General features: G+C 57.9%; 2 protein-coding genes and 1 long non-coding RNA gene across 6 annotated transcripts; 2 read left to right on the top strand and 1 right to left on the bottom strand.

The window, feature by feature from the left end:
- The first annotated feature begins 1,038 nt into the window (after nucleotides 1-1,038).
- LCN8 (lipocalin 8) lies at nucleotides 1,039-5,038 on the top strand. Of its 4 annotated transcripts, none has more exons than XM_025360045.1 (7): nucleotides 1,039-1,125; nucleotides 2,789-2,919; nucleotides 3,376-3,446; nucleotides 3,909-4,013; nucleotides 4,092-4,181; nucleotides 4,266-4,291; nucleotides 4,917-5,038. In XM_025360045.1, exons 1-7 carry the CDS (start codon nucleotides 1,039-1,041, stop codon nucleotides 4,926-4,928), a joined length of 522 nt encoding a protein of 173 aa, XP_025215830.1. In that variant the 3' UTR covers nucleotides 4,929-5,038. The 4 variants fall into 4 exon arrangements, 3 of the variants coding, with proteins under 3 accessions (XP_025215830.1, XP_025215829.1, XP_025215828.1); XM_025360044.1 differs by lacking the exon at nucleotides 1,039-1,125 and adding an exon at nucleotides 1,297-1,668; XR_003115963.1 differs by lacking the exon at nucleotides 1,039-1,125 and adding an exon at nucleotides 2,335-2,567 and having other exon boundaries at nucleotides 2,633-2,919; nucleotides 3,776-4,013.
- Nucleotides 5,039-11,961: 6,923 nt separating this feature from the next.
- Nucleotides 11,962-15,697, bottom strand: LOC112608158. Its single transcript, XR_003115953.1, has 3 exons — nucleotides 15,657-15,697; nucleotides 13,317-14,787; nucleotides 11,962-13,145 (listed from the first exon to the last, which is right to left on the bottom strand). It is a non-coding gene; the product is annotated as an uncharacterized LOC112608158 (long non-coding RNA).
- LCN6 (lipocalin 6) lies at nucleotides 13,367-17,793 on the top strand. The gene is made up of 7 exons (XM_025359856.1): nucleotides 13,367-13,495; nucleotides 14,303-14,442; nucleotides 15,949-16,019; nucleotides 16,585-16,695; nucleotides 17,081-17,182; nucleotides 17,449-17,474; nucleotides 17,669-17,793. The coding sequence occupies exons 1-7, from the start codon at nucleotides 13,406-13,408 to the stop codon at nucleotides 17,669-17,671; spliced, it is 543 nt and encodes a 180-aa protein (XP_025215641.1). The 5' UTR covers nucleotides 13,367-13,405; the 3' UTR covers nucleotides 17,672-17,793.
- The last annotated feature ends 81 nt before the right edge of the window (nucleotides 17,794-17,874 follow it).

A 17,874-nucleotide genomic window follows, 5' to 3' on the forward strand; every position in this document is an offset into this window, starting at 1 on the left:
GGGTGAGGGGCCCTGGGTGAGGGGGCAGGGGACAGGGGTGAGGGGGCATGGGGCAGAGGTGAGGGGCCCTGGGTGAGGGGCCCTGGGTGAGGGGGCAGGGGACAGGGGTGAGGGGGCACGGGGCAGGGGTGAAGGGGCAGGGGGCAGGGGTGAGGGGCCCTGGGGAGAGGCAGGAGGCAGGGGTGAGAGGCCCTGGGTGAAGAGGCAGGGGACAGGGGTGAGGGGCTCTGGGGAGGGGCAGGAGGCAGCAGCCACTCTTGGCCTGTGTGGGGGCTGAACCCACAGGAAGAATGGAGCATCCTGGCCCAGTCTCTATGGGTCTGCAGTGCTGTGGGGACCTGGGCACCCTGTGAAGAAGGTCCAGCTGCTGGGGCTCTGCTGGGCACACAGGCTCCGGGTGCAGGAGATGGGAAAGCTGCAGGAGGCTGGGGAGTTAGGCCCATTTGGGTTTTGCGCCTCCCCCGCCGCACTGATGTGATTGTGGGCACCTGGTTTATACCCCTGGAAATGGGTCACAGTTGTGGCCAGGGGATTGCCAGCCAGCCTGGGCGCTCCACAGCCAACCTCATAGACATAGGTAGCTACCCTGTGTGCTCCTTGTTTCAAAGATCAAGAAACTGGCCCAGCGCGGTGGCTCACGCCTGTAATCCCAGCACTTTGGGAGGCTGAGGTGGACGGATCACCTGAGGTCAGAAGTGCCAGACCAGCCTGGCCAACATGACAAAACCCTGTCTCTACTAAAAATACAAGACAGCTGAGTGTGGTGGTGCACGCCTGTAATCCAGCTACTCAGGAGGCTGAGGCAGGAGAATTGCTTGAACCCAGGAGGCAGAGGTTGCAGTGAGCCGAGATCACACCACTGCTCTCCAGCCTGGGCGATGGAGCAAGACTCTGTCTCAAAAAAAAAAAAAAATCAAGAAACCGAGGCACAGAAGGGTTGGGTAACTTATCCAAGGCTGCACAGCCCGGAAGAGGCCAGACTGGCTGCAAGCCTGGGTGATCAGGCTCCAGGGCCTGGCTCCGCACTGGCCCTGGGTGATGTCTGGCGCAGCAGAGGCCCTCCCCACTGCCACTCTGGTCACTGGCACTGTGCCTCTGGCCTCCGGAGCTCTGACTACCCACTGTGTCTGGCGCACATTTCAAAGGGCCGGGTGTGGGGTGGCACAGGAAGGTGCTGGGGGCTCTGGTCCGTTGCCCGTCAGTGCCCACAGCCCTCGCAGGGCAGGCCAGAACGAGCCCAAACAAGTGTCCTGTGGGGTGAGGGGGGGTCACCGAGCCCCAGGTGGTGTGGGTGGAGCTCCTCCTCCTCTCAGGCCCCCAGACGGCCCAAGCAGCATCCACTGCTGTCCACACACCTGGAGGGTGGCCGGGCAGGCTGCTGTCTAGGCCAGGCTAACCCCTGCGGTGGGCGTGGGTGTCACTAGGGCCGGATGACGCTTGTGCAGAAACCCAAGTCTGAGCAGCCAGCAGCTAAGCTGTCCTGATGACATTCCTGGGTGAGCGCACGAGCCTCTGCTGTCTGTATATAGTCGGCCCAGGCTGTGCAGCAGAGGAGCCTGGAGCCCGGACCCCGCCATGGAGGCCAGGCTGCCGTGCACCATCCTGGGTGTCCTCGTGGTGCTCTGGGCGCAGGTGGCAGCAGCCATGGTGGAGCTGGACCGGCAGAAGGTGGCTTCTCCTTTTTCGTTGGTGGGGCCCCTCCTACACCCCCAGCCCCGCAGGCTCAGGGCAGGAGGCCTCTCCTGGTGTGGGGAGCTCGTGGGGACGCTGGTGCCCGGCTAGACACTTCCTGTTAGTGGCATTTTCTTTTCTGCTGAGTCTGTGTCGGCTGCTGGGCCAGGCACACATTGGCAGGCCCAAAGAAGGTAGATGCTGGAGACGAAGATTCTTTCCTCCCGAAAATGACCGGGTTTTTTTTTTTTTTTTTTTTTTGAGATGGAGTCTCACTCTGTCGCCCAGGCTGGAGTGCAGTGGCGCAATCTCAGCTCACTGCAAGCTCCATCTCCTGGGTTCACGCCATTCTTCTGCCTCAGCCTCCCGAGTAGCTGGGACTACAGGCGCCTCTGCCACCACGCCCGGCTAATTTTTCTGTAGTTTTAGTAGAGACGGGGTTTCACCGTGTTGGCCAGGATGGTCTCGATCTCCTGACCTTGTGATCCGCCCGCCTCGGCCTCCTAAAGTGCTGGGATTACAGGCGTGAGCCACCGCGCCCGGCCAAATGATCGGGTTTTTAAAAGTCTCAGTGGAAGTCCCGGCTGTGGGCAGGTTGCTGAGGGCAGGAGGCCCCTCCCCTGGCGTGGTTGGCAGGCTGGTGAGCTGCGCTGCCTGAGCCACCCCGTTCCTGCCGTTTCTCACTCCGCCGCACCCTGCAGGCTTTCTGTTCCAGGCCCCTGCTCCTGGGTCCTGCCCCCGAGGTCAGGCAGGGCCTGTGGTTCCTCCCCAAATGCCCCGGAAGCCCCAGGGCCTGTTCAGCAGCTTTAGATGGCCCGGTGGGGAGGAGCCGCCCTCTCGGCGTTGCTGTCTGATGGCTCGAAGGGACCCCTTGGAAGGACACACACCTGGGGACAGTTGGGCTTGGAAGGACACACACCTGGGGACAGTTGGGCTTGGAAGGACACACACCTGGGGACAGTTGGGCTCACAGATGTCCTGCTGCTTTACCGTCGAGCCTCATGGCCATCTGCTGACCTGTCAGAGCCCAGCAGGCCCCTGCCTGGGGGTTGGTGGAATGCCCCTGGAGGTCTCAGACCCACTGCCCAGCTCATGGCCGGGCTCCGCATCTCTCTAGATTGGAGGATTCTGGCGGGAAGTCGGTGTGGCCTCCTATCAAAGTCTGGTGCTGATGGCCCCAAAGCGGGTGGAGGGCTTGTTCCTCACTTTGAACGGGAGTAACCTGACCGTGAAGGTCGCATATAACAGGTAAGAGGCCTGGGGGCTGCTGGAGAGGAAGAGGCATGCACGGCCGGGGACTGGGCGTGGGCCGCTGCACCCACTGCAGCATGGGGTCTGGGTTGAGTGCCGTCCTGCCGGTGAGCCAGCCCTCCCTTTGCCCACCTGCCTGGGCCCTCGACTCCCAGGCTCCTGGATCTGAATTTTCTCCCAAAGGTAAGCATAGTGTTTTAATAAAGTCCCATGAACTTATAAGGAAGGAAAAGGGGCATGAGGCAGGTGGCTGGCTGGAGGGAACAGAGTCCCCAAGGGAAGGCCGGTGCAGCCCCCACCCGGCACATTCCCCACCTCATCCTGATCCAGGCCCTGGGATGCTCCACAGTGCTGCCTGTGCCCTTCCTAAAGACTAGGCCCCATTCCGGGAAGGAGCCTAGCAGGTGGGACACAGGCTGGCATTTTCCTGATGGGCACTTTGCTTCCTTTCAGCTCAGGAAGCTGTGAGATAGAGAAGATTGTGGGCTCAGAAATAGACACTATGGGAAAATTTGCTTTTCCTGGTAAGTGCAGTTGCCCTGTCATGGCAAGTGGAGCCTGGCTGTGCACACAGCTAGACCTTATTGTTCCCCTTGCTGTTCCCTGCACTGTTCCCTGTGCTGTTCCCCATGCTGTTCCCTGCACTGTTCCCTGTGCTGTGCTGTTCCCCATGCTGTTCCCTGCACTGTGCTCTGTGCTGTTTCCCTGTACTGTTCCCCATGCTGTTCCCTGTACTGTTCCCCATGCTGTTTCCTGCACGGTTCCCTGCACTGTTCCCAATGCTGTTCCCTGCACATTTCATGCCCCAGACCTTCCCATTCTCCCACCAACACACTGGATCATCCTTCAAAAGCTTCTGTAGTGTCCCCAACGACTCAAGTGCTGGGACTGGGTGGGGGCTGGATGGAGTTAGACCCTGCAGACCCTGGCCTTCGAGGTCCATCCCCCTCAGAGGTCTCCCCCAACGCCATGGCCGGCTCCTGAAGGCCACAGAGAGATCCACGTGCTGGACACCGACTACGAGGGCTATGCCATCCTGCGGGTGTCCCTGATGTGGCGGGGCAGGAGCTTTCACGTCCTCAAGTACTTCAGTAAGCTTGGCCTTGGGGGGCTCTGCCCAGCTGCCGCCTGCCCAGGGACTGCCCACCCAGCCCCCCTGTGCCCCACAGCTCGGAGCCTGGAGGATGAGGACCGGCTGGGGTTCTGGAGGTTTCGGGAGCTGACGGCAGACACTGGTCTCTACCTGGCGGCCCGGCCTGGTGAGCCCAGGGTCCTTGGGGTGGAGGCTGGGCTGGGCCCTGTGGGTTGGCTCTGCAGCGCCTCACGCTGGCCTTATCACGCAGGGCGGTGTGCCGAGCTTCTGAAGGAGGTGAGCCTGACCCCCGACCCTGGCCTGCACTGAAGTCCCCAGGCCCCCAGCCCAGTCCCTGGCCCTGTCAGGAGCCCCCCGTAGCTCCACCTCCCAGCCCTGGGGTGGGGCCTGTTCACCCCTTCCTGTGAACAGGAGCCTGAACACCACTGGTGGGCAGCCCCAGAGATGAGTCTGTCTCCTGGTTTGGAAAGAGCTGGAGCCTCCAGGGTGGTGACCCTAGGCTGCTAGGCAGGGACGCTGGGAGGCTGGGGTCATGGGGTGCAGAGCTGGGTGGGCAGGCGAGCAGAAATGGCGCCTTTTCTTCGGTGTTCCGTGCACGACTGCTGGCTGCTTCTGTCCCTGAAGGTCCTGTCGGGGGCGGGCACAGGTCCTGCGGGGACTGCCTCAGGGTCCTCTGTCGGGCACTGCAAGAATCCAGAGTCTCCCTCACCTCGCTTTGTCTTGGCCCTAGAGGTTGGGACTGTCACCCCACTTTGCAGATTGAGAAGGCACTCAGGGAGCTGAGTGCTTTGCCCAAAGCCAGGCAGCTAGGACAGAAGCCCCCGACACGTGGCCCTCATCCCTGCCCCATGGGGCCTCCAGAGACCACACGGGCCTGAGCCCCCACACTTTTGTGTCGCAGGAGCTGATTTAATGGAGTTTCTGCCTCAGACCAAGAGGCTCAGAGCCCCCGCCCACCCTGGCCCCTCCTGGGCACCCTGCCCACCGGGTCACCTGCACCTGCTCTGAATAAACTGTGATGTCTAGCCGCTGCCTGGTGTGTCTTTCCTGAGAGCCAATGGGTGACAGGTGTGGGGGGACGTGCCTGCCCCAGGTCTGGCAATAGGAGGTGTGTTTTCTGTGGCTACTGGACAAACAGCATGGCTCACGTACAAGGTAGCAGCCCCTGCCCTCCTGCCCTGCCAGGGTCGTGGTCAGGCTGCCCCAGGGTGTAGACCAGAGACAGAAACAGGGCTCCTGGTGGAGTCTCAGCAGGTGTCTCAAATGCATGGAGGCCACACCCCTCCTGCCTGCATCCTCCATGGCTCCCCACTGCCCAGGGCTCCAGGCTCACGGCCCGTGCGCAAGGCCCTACCTGATGGGTCTTGCTTCCGGCCTCCCTGGATCTCCAGCTGCCCAGCCCTGCTCAGTGTCCGGTTCCACGGTGGGCTCTCACCCCGTGGCCTGGGCTGCCGCCAGCCGACGGCATCACTTTCTCTTCCCCCCTGAACTGGGACACGGGAAGGGCGAGGAAAGTGGCAGGTGTCATACCAGAGGTTCTGCGCCCAGGCCCCTGGGGATCAGCCGGTCCCCCATATACGCAGGTGAGACAACCCAGGGCTTACGAGGGTGGCTGCCTCAGGGCGGCGGAAAGTGATACCTGAGGTTGAGTGGTGCTGGGGGCCGTGGGGGGAACCGCCCAAGTCGGGGGACCTTGGCAGCCCCCAGCATCGACTGGGACACCAGAAAGGCCCTTCTAGGAACAAGGACTGCACCCTAGATGCGCCTCAAATCCAGAATCGTGCCCCCCGAGAGCCACAGGAGGGACATGTAGAGGCTGCATTCTGACAAGTTAGGGGCTCCTGGGAAACAGCCGTGACTTTGCGCAGCTGTGCCCGGCTGAGGCCCACAGGTTCAACGAGCTTAGCCTGGACTTGGACTTCCTGCCCGAGGGGCTGTCACTCTCGCTGTCTGCTCAGGCTCCTGTAGCAAAATAGCTCAGATTGGCACCTTAAACAACAGAAGAGTATTTCCTCACCGTTCTGGAGGGTGGAAGTCCAAGATTAAGGTGCCGGAAAATGCAGTTTCTGGTGAGGGCTTCCTGCCCACTCGCAGAAGGCAGCCCCTCGCTGCGTCCTCTCCTGGGGGGGAGTGCTTTCTGGGTGCCTCTTTCTCCCCTAATAAGGACACCAGCCCTGTTAACTTAGGGCCACACCCTTTGACCTCACTTAATCTCGATCGCCTCCTAAGAGTCCCGTCTCCTGAAACAGTGACCATGGGATCCAGGGCTTCATCGCAGGAATTTTGGGAGGGCACAATTCATCCCAGAACAACAGTCAGTTTAGACGGTGACAGTAGATGCAGGGCTGCCATCATCAACAACATCCTGCCCAAAAGTCACTGGGCGTCCAAAGACACAGAAAAATATGACCTATGTTAAAAAAAAAAAAAAAAAAAAAGAAGAAGAAAAGAAAGTTACTAAAAACTGATACTGAGAAGACCCAAAGTTGTATTCAGAAGATAAAGGTCTAAAGCAGCCATTATAAGTAATTTTAAAAAAGCAAGATAGGCCGGGCGCGGTGGCTCACACCTGTAATCCCAGCACTTTGGGAGGCCGAGGTGGGCGGATCACGAGGTGAGGAGATCGAGACCATCCTGGCTAACATGGTGAAACCCTGTCTCTACTAAAAATACAAAAAATTAGCCGGGCGCGGTGGCGGGCACCTGTAGTCCCAGCTACTTGGGAGGCTGAGGCAGGAGAATGGCAGGAACCCGGGAAGCGGAGCTTGCAGTCAGTGGAGATCGTGCCACTGCACTCCAGCCTGGGTGACAGAGCGAGATTCCGTCTCAAAAAAAAAAAAAAAAAAGCAAGATATACTCTAAGGAAAGAAATAGTGACATGATAGTATTTTTTTTTTTTTTTTTGAGACAGAGTCTCGCTGTGTTGCCCAGGCTGGAGTGCAGTGGCCGGATCTCAGCTCATTGCAAGCTCCGCCTCCCGGGTTTTTACGCCATTCTCCTGCCTCAGCCTCCCGAGTAGCTGGGACTACAGGCGCCCACCACCTCGCCTGGCTAGTTGTTTTTTTTTTTATTTTTTAGTAGAGACGGGGTTTCACCGTGTTAGCCAGGATGGTCTCGAACTCCTGACCTCGTGATCCGCCCGTCTCGGCCTCCCAAAGTGCTGGGATTACAGGCTTGAGCCACCGCGCCCGGCCGACATGATAGTATTAAAGGACTAATTGATAAAGAAAGAATTAAGGAGTGAACGTAGGAGATCAGATCAGGAAATCAACAGCGAAATGGAAATTATAAAAAAGAAAAAATTATGGAACTGAAAAGTGCAATAAGTGAAAAATTTACTGGAAGGAATAGGAGATTGGCCATGGCAAAAATAAGGTCCGTGAATCTGAGCACAAATCAATGTGAATTATCCAATCTGAGGAACAGAGAAGAAAATGGTTGACAGCACCTCAAAGATCTGTGGGGCAAGATAAAAAATGTAAACTAGCCTGAGAAAGAAAAGAGAGTGAGAATATATGAAGAAATAGTGGCCAGAATAACCCAAACTTGATGAAAACATCAACTTAGATAGCCCAGAGGCTCAGAGAAACCCAGGCGGGATGAAAAAAAAGCCTCACAAAAATCACACCTAGGGACATTACAGTCAAAGCACTGCCAACCAATGATTTGGATAAAAATTTAAGAGGATCTGTGGGTAAAACACAGGACACAGCCAGGCTTGGTGGCTCACATCTGTAATCCCAGCACTTTGGGAGGCCGAGGTGGGAGGATCACTTGAGGTCAGGAGTTTGAGACCAGCCTGGGCAACATAGTGAGTCTTCATCTCTCTTTAAAAACAAACAAACAAACAGGCCGGGCGTGGTGGCTCACGCCTGTAATCCCAACACTTTGGGAGGCCGAGGCGGGTGGATCACCTGAGGTCGGCAGTTCAAGACCAGCCTGACCAACATGGAGAAACCCCGTCTCTACTAAAAATACAAAATTAGCCAGGCATGGTGGCACATGCCTGTAATCCCAGCTACTCGGGAGGCTGAGGCAGGAGAATCACTTGAACCCGGGAGGTGGAGGTTGGGGTGAGCTGAGATCGTACCACTGCACTCCAGCCTGGGCAAAAAGAGCGAAACTCCGTCTCAAGAAAAATAAAAAATAAAAAAAATAAAAACAAACAAACAAGCTGGGCGCAGTGGCTCACGCCTGTAATCCCAGCACTTTGGGAGGCCGAGGCGGGTGGATCACGAGGTCAGGAGATCGAGACCATCCTGGCTAGCACGGTGAAACCTCGTCCCTACTAAAAATAAAAAAAATTAGCCGAGTGTGGTGGCGGGCGCCTGTAGTCCCAGCTGCTGGGGAGGCTGAGGCAGGAGAATGGCATGAAGCCGGGAGGCAGAGCTTGCAGTGAGCCGAGATCACACCACTGCACTCCTGCCTGGGCGACACAGTGAGACTCCATCTCAAAACAAAGAAACAAAAAAAGACAGGGCATGATATAGTTTGGCTCTGTGTCCCCACCCAGATCTCATGTGGCATTATTGTAATGCCCAATGTTGGAGGTAGGGCTTGGTTGGAGGTGATTGGATCACGGGGATGGATTTACCCTTGTTTTTGTGATCGTGAGTGAGTTCTCAGGAGATCTGCTTGTTTAAAAGTGTGTAGCGGCCGGGCGCGGTGGCTCAAGCCTGTAATCCCAGCACTTTGGGAGGCCGAGGCGGGTGGATCACGAGGTCAGGAGATCGAGACTATCCTGGCTAACATGGTGAAACCCCGTCTCTACTAAAAATATAAAAAACTAGCCGGGCGTGGTGGCGGGCGCCTGTAGTCTCAGCTACTTGGGAGGCTGAGGCAGGAGAATGGCGTGAACCCGGGAGGCGGAGCTTGCAGTGAGCCGAGATCACGCCACTGCACTCCAGCCTGGGAGACACAGCGAGACTCCATCTCAAAAAAAAAAAAAAAAAAAAGTGTGTAGCACTTCCCCTTTCATTCTCTCTCCTGCTGGCCATGTAAAGACTTACTTGCTTCCCTTTCACTTTCAACTATGATTGAAAGTTTCCTGGCTGGGTGCAGTGGCTCACGCCTGTAATCCCAGCACTTTGGGAGGCTGAGGCAGGAGGATTACCTGAGGTCAGGAGTTTGAGACCAGCCTGGCTAACATGGTGAAACCCCGTTTCTACTAAAAATACAAAAAATTAGCCAGGTGTCGTGGTGTGCACCTGTAATCCCAGGTACTTGGGAGGCTGAGGCAGGAGAATCGCTTGAACCCAGGAGGCAGAGGTTGCAGTGAACCGAGATTGCATCATTGCACTCCAGTTGGGCAAAAAAAAAAAAAAAAGGAAGTTTTCTCAGGCCTCCACAGCCGTGCTTCCTGTACAGCCTGTGGAACCATGAGCCAATTAAACTTCTTTTTTTCATAAATTACCCAGTCTCAGGTAGTTCTTTATAGCAATGTGAGAATGGACTAATACAGGGCATAAATGGGGGGGACACAATGGCTGTCTTCTCATGGCAAATGGAAACCAGGAGATGACGATAGGGAATCTTTACATTGCTGAAAAAAAAAATCAAAGCAGATCTCTATATCTAGGACAGATATCCTTCAAAACTGAGGGTCAAATAAACATACTTTGAGACAAGTGGAAGTGGAGGGAATTTATCTCTAACACAGCTTCAGTACAATAAATAAATGCCAAGGATATTCCTCAGGCAGAGGGGAAATGACTCTGGATGGCCACTCAGGTCTGCAGGAAGAAGATCTGTGTGACAAACGGGGACCAAGTGAGTCCATTGGAACCTGCATTCCTTGTCCTCCATTTGGTTACTTAATTATGTCAGCATGAACTCAGTAGTTCCTGTTTTCTTCCATAGGTTACAATTGATGAAAATCGTTTCTACCCAATGGGAGTGCCTTCGAAGTGGCTTCAGAGTATTGTTGGCACATTCCCTGATTCCTTGGGCACATTTTTGCTTTTTGGCACAAAAAACATTCCAAGTTCGGCCGGGCGCGGTGGCTCAAGACTGTAATCCCAGCACTTTGGGAGGCCGAGACGGGTGGATCACGAGGTCAGGAGATTGAGACCATCCTGGCTAACATGGTGAAACCCCGTCTCTACTAAAAAATAACAAAAAACTAGCCGGGCGACGTGGCGGACGCCTGTAGTCCCAGCTACTCAGGAGGCTGAGGCAGGAGAATGGCGTGAACCCGGGAGGCGGAGCTTGCAGTGAGCTGAGATCCGGCCACTGCACTCCAGCCTGGGCGACAGAGCAAGACTCCGTCTCAAAAAAAAAAAAAAAAACATTCCAAGTTCCTCTTATGTTTTCTGTACACAGGCTTTGAATAATTCACCTTTTCGTATAGAACGGTGTTGAGAAACCAAGCTCTGAGTGTTCGGTGTGCTTGCTTTTACTTTTACTGGGTCTGATTGTATCTAAACCTTCTCAGCAGAAAGAGCCTGGACTTTCCTTCCTCCCCTTCCTCCCTCCTTCTTCTTCCTGTCCCCTGCCTCCCTCTCTCTCTCTCCTTCTTCCCTTCCCCTCCCATTTCTCCCTCCTTCCTCCCCCCGCCGGCTTTCCATCCCTCCCTTCCCTCCTTCCTTCCTTTCCTCCTCCCTCTCTCCTTCCCTCCCTGCCTCTCCTTATCTGTCTACCAAAATCGGAGTTCACATGGATACTTCCAATTCCAGCCCAAAGCCACAGGGTTCACTTTGATCTCTCCCCTTTCTATATGTCTATATTTATAATTCTCTTTTCCAACACAGAGAAACCCATTATCCTTAATATATTTACTCATTAGGTCCCTTCTAGAGTGCATGGAAAGTGTATCAGAAGTGCTCACCCAGGCCGGGCGCAGTGGTTCATGCCTGTAATCCCAGCATTTGGGGAGGCCGAGGCAGGCAGATCCTGAGGTCAGGAGTTCGAGACCAGCCTGACTAACATGGTGAAACCCCGTCTCTACTAAAAATACAAAAATTAGCTGGACATGATGGCGCGTGTCTGTAATCCCAGCTCTCAGGAGACTGAAGCAGAAGAATCACTTGAACTGGGGAGGTGAAGGTTGCAGTGAGCCGAGATTGCACCACTGTACTCCAGCCCAGATGACGGAGTGAGACCCCCATCTCAAAACTAAACAAAACAAAACAGAATTGCTCGTCCAAACCACCGTGAACCATGAGCCTGTCGACGAGAGCTTAGGATGTGTTTGCAGCTCCTTCTGCCATTAGCCCGAGAATACAGAGAAACTACTGTTCAGAAGTTACCGGGGGGCAGTCCTTTCCCCTTTAGTGTGGCTGTCATTTATCTATAATACAACTGTATCCCATGTTTGGAATTTGTTTATTTTACTTTTGAGTATAACGGTATAGTATACCAAATTACTTTGATTCCAAAGTCAAAACTATACAAAAAGGTTTACTCAAAAAAGTCTAAATTCCTCCCCCAACTCTGTTCCAGCTCCCAGCCCTGGCAAGGAACTAGTCTCGTTAGACTCTGAGGTTTATCCTATGCTTTTTGTTTTTGTTTGTTTGTTTGTTGTTTTTGGAGACAGAATCTTACTCTGTCACCCAGGCTGGAGTGCAGTGGCGCAATCTCGGCTCACTGCAACCTCCGCCTCCCAGGTTCAAGCGATTCTCCTGCCTCAGCCTCCCGAGTAGCTGGGATTACAGACATGTGCCACCATGCCTGGCTAATTTTTGTAATTTTAGTAGAGACGGGGTTTCACTATGTTGGCCAGGCTGATCTCGAACTCCTGACCCCAGGTGATCTGCCGGTCTCGGCCTCCCAAAGTGTTGGGATTACAGGCGTGAGCCACCATGCCCGACTGATGCTGTGTGCTGTTTTGTGGCTACCTTGAACATCAGCCTCCCGCAGCCCTGAAGGACACTGTAGGGCTAGCAGGTGTTTCCTTGTCAAAGGCCTGGTCCAGCTGCTTGACTTCCTCCTTTTTGTATTTTTATTTTAGAGATGGGGTCTTGCTGTGTCGCCCAGGCTGGAGTGGAGTGGCACAATCACAGCTCACTGCAGCCTCAACCTCCTGGGCTCAAGCGATCCTCCCACCTCAGCCTCCAAGTAGCTGGGACCAAAGGAGCACGCCACCATGTCCAGCTAATTTTTAAATTTGTTTGTAGAGACGAGGTCTGGCTACGTTGCCCAGACTGGTCTCGAACTCCTAGACTCAAGTGATCCTCCCGCCTCAGCCTCCCAAAGTGCTGGGATTACAGGTGTGAGCCACCACGCCTGGCCATGGCTCCCTCCTGAAGGCTCCAGGTCTAAGTGTCCCGCCCCCTTGTTCTGTGACTCAGCCCCTGGGCAAATCCTGCTTGCCATGGCTTTGGCTGACACTTCCATGGCCCCACTGCCCGGTCAGTCTTCACAGGATCGGCCCCCAGTAGCTGCGTGGTTTCTGCCTTCTTCTTGCATTCTGGTGGTCACAGGCCCTGCTGCGTGGGTACAGGGCAGGCGGCCAGGGCTGCAGTGTAAGCTCTGTGAGTGCAGGCGGCCCTGGGCACTGCAGCCTTGTTGCATGGACATGCTCCTTGCACCCTTGTTGACGAATGAGTGAAGGTGTGTGGGAGTGAATCCCAGAGGGTTCAGGCCACGGCACTGGGGGAGGACCCTCCCGGCTGCCTCCCAGTGGGCTTCAGGGGCTCAGATAGACCCTGACGAGCACCTCTGTCCTCTGGTCCTGGACAGGGGCTGCAGAGAGCTCTCAAGGGTCCTTGGGAGGCACAAGCAGGCCAGGGTCCCAGGGAGGGAGGCAGGAGGCAGCAGGGCCGGACGGTGCGGTGCAGGGGTGAAAGGAACAGGACAGTCTGGTCTGGGGGTGCAGGCTGTGGGGGACAGGAGGCCAGACCACAAAGCAGAATGGTGTGTGGGACAGGAGGGAGTGGGAGCTTTAATCAAAAGGCTTTCAGGGACTTTTTATATTTAATGATTGAAACAAAAGATATCCAAAACCGCAGTTCCTAAGAACCGCTTGTTCTTACCCTGCTTGGGGTACCTCTCCTAGGGCTTGACCCTGGCCTCCCGCCGGGCCTGGCAGCGGACAGCAGGGTCCCTGCTTCCCAAACCGGGTGAGGGAGAGCGTGGGTCCCCAGGAAGCGGGGAGGTGATGCAGCTGGCTTTAGGATGCCCATTCTGGAACCTTCTGGTGGAAGGAAGCAGAGATCAGTACAGTGTGGTGGATGCACACACTCCAGACCCTCTCCCGGCTGTGCAGCTGTCTGATCTGGGCTCAGAGGCTGCCACTGCTCAGTGCCCCCCTGGGTAATTTTGCAGGAGGCCAGGAGGGTTCCTGGCAGTTAGTGCCGCCCACACGGAGAAATTCAGAGCTGTATAAATGGGTCTCCAGGGCCTAGAGGGACTGCACATCTTGGGCCTGAGGCGTGGTGTGGACCTGGGAGGATGGGTGGCCTACTGCTGGCTGCTCTTCTGGCTTTGGTCGCGGTGCCCAGGGCCCAGGCCGCGTGGTTGGGAAGACTGGACCCTAAGCAGGTACAGTCCTCCTAGGGGTGGAGAAAGCTGGTCCTCAGGGACTGGCCCCTCCTTTAAGGTCACACAGCTTCTGGGTCCCCCAGGGCCAGCCCAGACCAGCATGGGCAGTGGGGAATGAGTTGGGCCAGCCCTTGGGTCCCAAAGGCAGGAGCCTCGGGGCAGGAGGGGTGGATGCTGGAGGGTTGGAGGCTGGAGGATTGGAGCTGGAGACTGGAGGTTGCAGGGCTGGAGAGCTGGTGGCTGGAGGGCTAGAGGCTGGAGGCTAGAGGGGTGGAAGGCTGGAGGGCTGGAGGCTAGAGGCTACAGGGCTGGAAGGCTGGAAGCTGGAGGGTGGGAAGGTTGGAGGCTGGAGGCTGGAGGGCTGGATGGTTGGAGGGTGGAGGCTGGAGGCTGCAGGGCTGGAGGCTGGAAGGCTGGAGGGCTGGAGAGCTGGTGGCTGGAGGGTTAGAGGTTGGAGGCTAGAGGAGTGGAAGCCTGGAGGGCTGGAGGCTAGAGGCTGCAAGGCTGGAAGGCTGGAGGCTGGAGGGTTGGAGGCTGGAGGCTGAGGCTGGAGGCTAGAAGGGTGGAAGGCTGGGGGGCTGTAGAACTGGAGGCTGGAGACTGAAGGGCTAGAGGCTGGAGGGCTGGAGAGCTGGAGGCTGGAGGGTAGAGGGGTGGAAGGCTGGATGGCTGGAGGCTAGAGGCTGCAAGGCTGGAGGGTTGGAGGGCTGGACGATTGGAGGGTGGAGGCTGGATGGCTGGAGGCTGGAGGCTGCAGGGCTGGAGGCTGGAGGGCTGGTGGCCCTCACAGGAGCGGCCTCAATGCAGCTTCTTGGGCCCTGGTACGTGCTTGCGGTGGCCTCCCGGGAAAAGAGCTTTGCCGTGGAGAAGGACATGAAGAACGTCGCGGGGGTGGTGGTGACCCTCACTCCAGAAAACAACCTGCGACTGCTGTCCTCTCAGCACGGGTGAGTGGGGTGGGTCCTGCCAGGCCTTCCCGCAGGCAGGCCTGTGGCTCAGGCACATCACGTCCTTTGCACATCTGCTCCCGGGCACCATGGCCTGAGGGTTCCCACGGCCCCCCTGCACTCCCCTCACTTTTCCCGCTGGGCTCTGCGCAGAGCCACCAGCTCTCTGCCCAGCTACTCACATCTGTGTCCCTGGGGCCTCCAGGTGGGACTCTCACCTTCAATACCATGGCCGGGCACCGCTCTGACCACGCTCCTTGATGCATCCCTGTCCTGGGCCATCTGGCTGCAGGCTGGGGTCAGAGCTGGGGAAGCCGGTCCTCTCGGCAGGCTTTTCTGGGAATTCTGTTTAAAGGAGGGTAATGCATTTGGGCCTAAGAACCACTGGTTCTTTTATAATATAAATCCCCAAACAATATGGTCATGCAGGCTGTCGGCCAGACTGGCCTTGTGGCCTCAGGCCGGTGCACCCGACCACATGCATGGCTGGTGGCAGTGTGCAGGGATGGGTGTCCAGCCTCCAATTCTCCAACCTTCCAGCCTCCAACCCTCCAGGCCTCCAGCCTCCAACCCTCCAGCATCCACCCCTCCTGCCCTGAGGCTCCTGCCTTTGGGACCCCCCCAAGGGCTGGCCCAACTCATCCCCTACTGCCCATGCTGGTCTGGGCTGGCCCTGGGGGACCCAGAAGCTGTGTGGTCTTAAAGGAGGGGCCGGCCCCTGAGGTCGTGCTATGCAGAGGACACCTACAGGGCAGCCAGGCTGTAGGGGTAGCCATGCTGGGGCAGGAGTCAGTGCCTGCCTCCCTTCGCAGAAGAGTGGCCTGCTGGGTGGCGTGGTGGGCGTCTACCCCCGGCAAGCTGGTGGCAGAGCCCAGGCCTGAACCACTGAGCCAGACACAGGGCCCAGAGAGGAGAACCTGCCCTCCTACCCAGCATGCCCTCCCCCTGCACCTGTGCCTGGAGGCTATGGGCAGGGGCCCTGCTGCACCCCCCAGGCCAGGCCTGGCCTCAGGGTGAGCTGGGACCAAGGGGCTCCAGGCTGAGGTGGCACCTCACACACGGCTTTCCTAGTTCTTCTTGCTGTTTCTCCCGCGTGGACTTCAGCCTCAGCTTCCTTCGTTGGCAAATGCCACTGCACCCTTGCTGGGTTTTTCCCACTCTGGGGACTGACCACTTAGGGAGCGCCGGCCTCTTCCCCTGAGTTGCAGGCGAACCTCCCGTCTGTTGAGTCTCCTGTTGCGTCCTCAGCAGCATTCAGCGTTCCTGGTGGAGATCTGGCACTGAGGATCTCTCAGGAGGTGAATGGGAGTGTCCGCCCCTCTTAGGACTCCCATGCCGTCCACTCTCTGAGAGCAGGTTTCCAGACATCGGGGCATCTGGCAGAAGATGGAAGCTCTGGCCTCGCTGCCGGCTGGCCTGGCCTGGACTCGACTCCTGAGCTCCATCTCCTCTCACCGGGCCCGGGGGTCTTGACCCTGAGTGGGTGACGGGCCTCTTCTTTTCCAGGCTGCAGGGGTGCAGCCAGAGTGTCACGGAGCTGTTGAAGCGAAACTCCGGATGGGTGTTTGAGAATCCCTGTGAGTCTGACCACCACGGCCTCACCCAGGCCGTTCTTCCCTGCAGCATCCCCAGGCCCCCTGCGGCCAGGGACGGAGGGCTGACTCCACTCCCGAATGCCAGGAGGCTACAGGTTCTGGTCTTAGGATTGGTGCCCATCCTGAGGGTGAAGAGAGGCCCCTGGACAGAGGACTGGAACCTTGCTCCCAGCAGGCTCAGATGCCAGTGGAGTCCAGCCAAGGTCCCCATAGGTGCAGAGGGCAAGGGGCCTGTCCGGTGGCTGTCCATAGGGACAGGGCTGGGCCAGTGTGACCCAGCCACTCCTCGTTCACACCTGGGACAGGCTGGGCAGTGCTCGTCTGTCTGTCTGTCCATCAGTCTCTGAAAACCCCTTGATGCTGGCACCAGGTGGGGTCGGGGTCGGGGGACAAAGCTTAGGGGCTCTGGGTGTGCTTCGAGGGGTCTCCTGGGGTTGGGGGCTCTCACTTGAATTGGACCCTCCGTCCCTGTGGCCAGCACCAGCTCAGTAGCCTCTGGACGGATACAGCAGCTGCCCTCCCCCACGGCGGGGGATTTGTTTCCCAGCAATAGGCGTGCTGGAGCTCCGGGTGCTGGCCACCAACTTCAGAGACTATGCCATCATCTTCACTCAGCTGGAGTTTGGGGACGAGCCCTTCAACACGGTGGAGCTGTACAGTGAGTGCGCCGTGAGGGGGCCACGCGGCGAGCTGTGTGGTGGGTGGGCCACTCGGGGCCTCATGCAGGCCAAGTTCCCCCACCTTGAGGCTCGCTGCACTGGAGGTGGCCTTGGAAGGGCCGTGGCCAGCATCCCAGGGCAGGCGGTCTCCTCCCTCGCCCCTCTCAGCCCCTCCCTGGCCCCTCCCCGGCTCCTCCCTGTCCCCGCCCCAGCTCCTCCCTTTCCCCCTCCCCTTTCCCCTCCCCACTCCTCCCCCGCCCCCAGCCCCTCCCCCATCCCTCCCTGGCCCCTCCCCGGCTCCTCTCTGGCCCCTCCCTGGCTCCTCCCTGGCCCCTCCCCGGCTCTCAGAGGTTGCCTCCCCCTGCACTGCCCTGGTGCCCCCAGGTCGGACGGAGGCAGCCAGCCAGGAGGCCATGGGACTCTTCACCAAGTGGAGCAGGGGCCTGGGCTTCCTGTCCCAGCAGCAGGCCCAGCTGCAGAAGGACCGTGAGTGCCCACCGGAGCAGCCACAGGGGAGGCTTGGGGCAAGTTCTGGTGCCCACAGGGCACGATGGGGTGGCACAGACCCTGGGGCTGATTCTGGCTTCTGCCTGACTCAATCACCCTCAGGGAGTCAGGCAGGCTGAGGGGGTCTTCACCTGCCCCTGCCCACAGTCAGGCCTGGGGGCTGGTCCCCACAGCAGACGAGTCCTGTGGGTGGGGCCCTGGGGGGCTCAGTCCTTTTTCACAGCCAGTCTTGCCTCCCCTTCTAGTCACCTGTGCTCACAAGATCCTCCCGGTAAGCCGCTGTCCTGAGCCTCACCCTGGGCTCCCCTGGAGGTTGGGGTGGGGGAGGCCACCCTACGCACAGTGGGCGGGAGGACCCTCTGCCCAAGCCCACGGGTTCGTGGCTCCACTGCCTCTAAGGTAGCTGAGGGTGTGGAGGGCGCCTCTGTGGTGGGCTGGGCCCCTCACACTTGTCTTGGTTTTCAGTGAGTGCTGCGTCCCCAGCAGGGACAGCGCCCGCAGGGTCCTGTGACCCGGCCAGGGTCCGCCCATTTCGCTCAGCGGCTCCCAGGGCTCAGCTCCAGCTCAGAATAAAGCAATTCCACAGCAAACCAGGGGTGCTCTTGACTGGGGGCCAGCCGGGGATTGCGGGGAGGATGACAGGGGTCGTCACCAAGGGCCAAGCCACAGAA

The sequence above is a fragment of the Theropithecus gelada genome, chromosome 15 (assembly GCF_003255815.1).
Source record: "Theropithecus gelada isolate Dixy chromosome 15, Tgel_1.0, whole genome shotgun sequence".
Classification (NCBI taxonomy): Eukaryota; Metazoa; Chordata; class Mammalia; order Primates; family Cercopithecidae; genus Theropithecus; species Theropithecus gelada.

Bases quoted from the DNA above. Each gene is read 5' to 3' on its own strand.
- LCN8 (XM_025360043.1), top strand. From the start codon at position 1,576: ATGGAGGCCAGGCTGCCGTGCACCATCCTGGGTGTCCTCGTGGTGCTC. The intron at 1,669-2,788 runs GTGGCTTCTCCT...GCATCTCTCTAG, and splicing joins TGGAGCTGGACCGGCAGAAG to ATTGGAGGATTCTGGCGGGA. The intron at 2,920-3,375 runs GTAAGAGGCCTG...GCTTCCTTTCAG, and splicing joins GTGAAGGTCGCATATAACAG to CTCAGGAAGCTGTGAGATAG.
- LCN6 (XM_025359856.1), top strand. From the start codon at position 13,406: ATGGGTGGCCTACTGCTGGCTGCTCTTCTGGCTTTGGTCGCGGTGCCC. The intron at 13,496-14,302 runs GTACAGTCCTCC...GCCTCAATGCAG, and splicing joins GAAGACTGGACCCTAAGCAG to CTTCTTGGGCCCTGGTACGT. The intron at 17,183-17,448 runs GTGAGTGCCCAC...CTCCCCTTCTAG, and splicing joins GGCCCAGCTGCAGAAGGACC to TCACCTGTGCTCACAAGATC.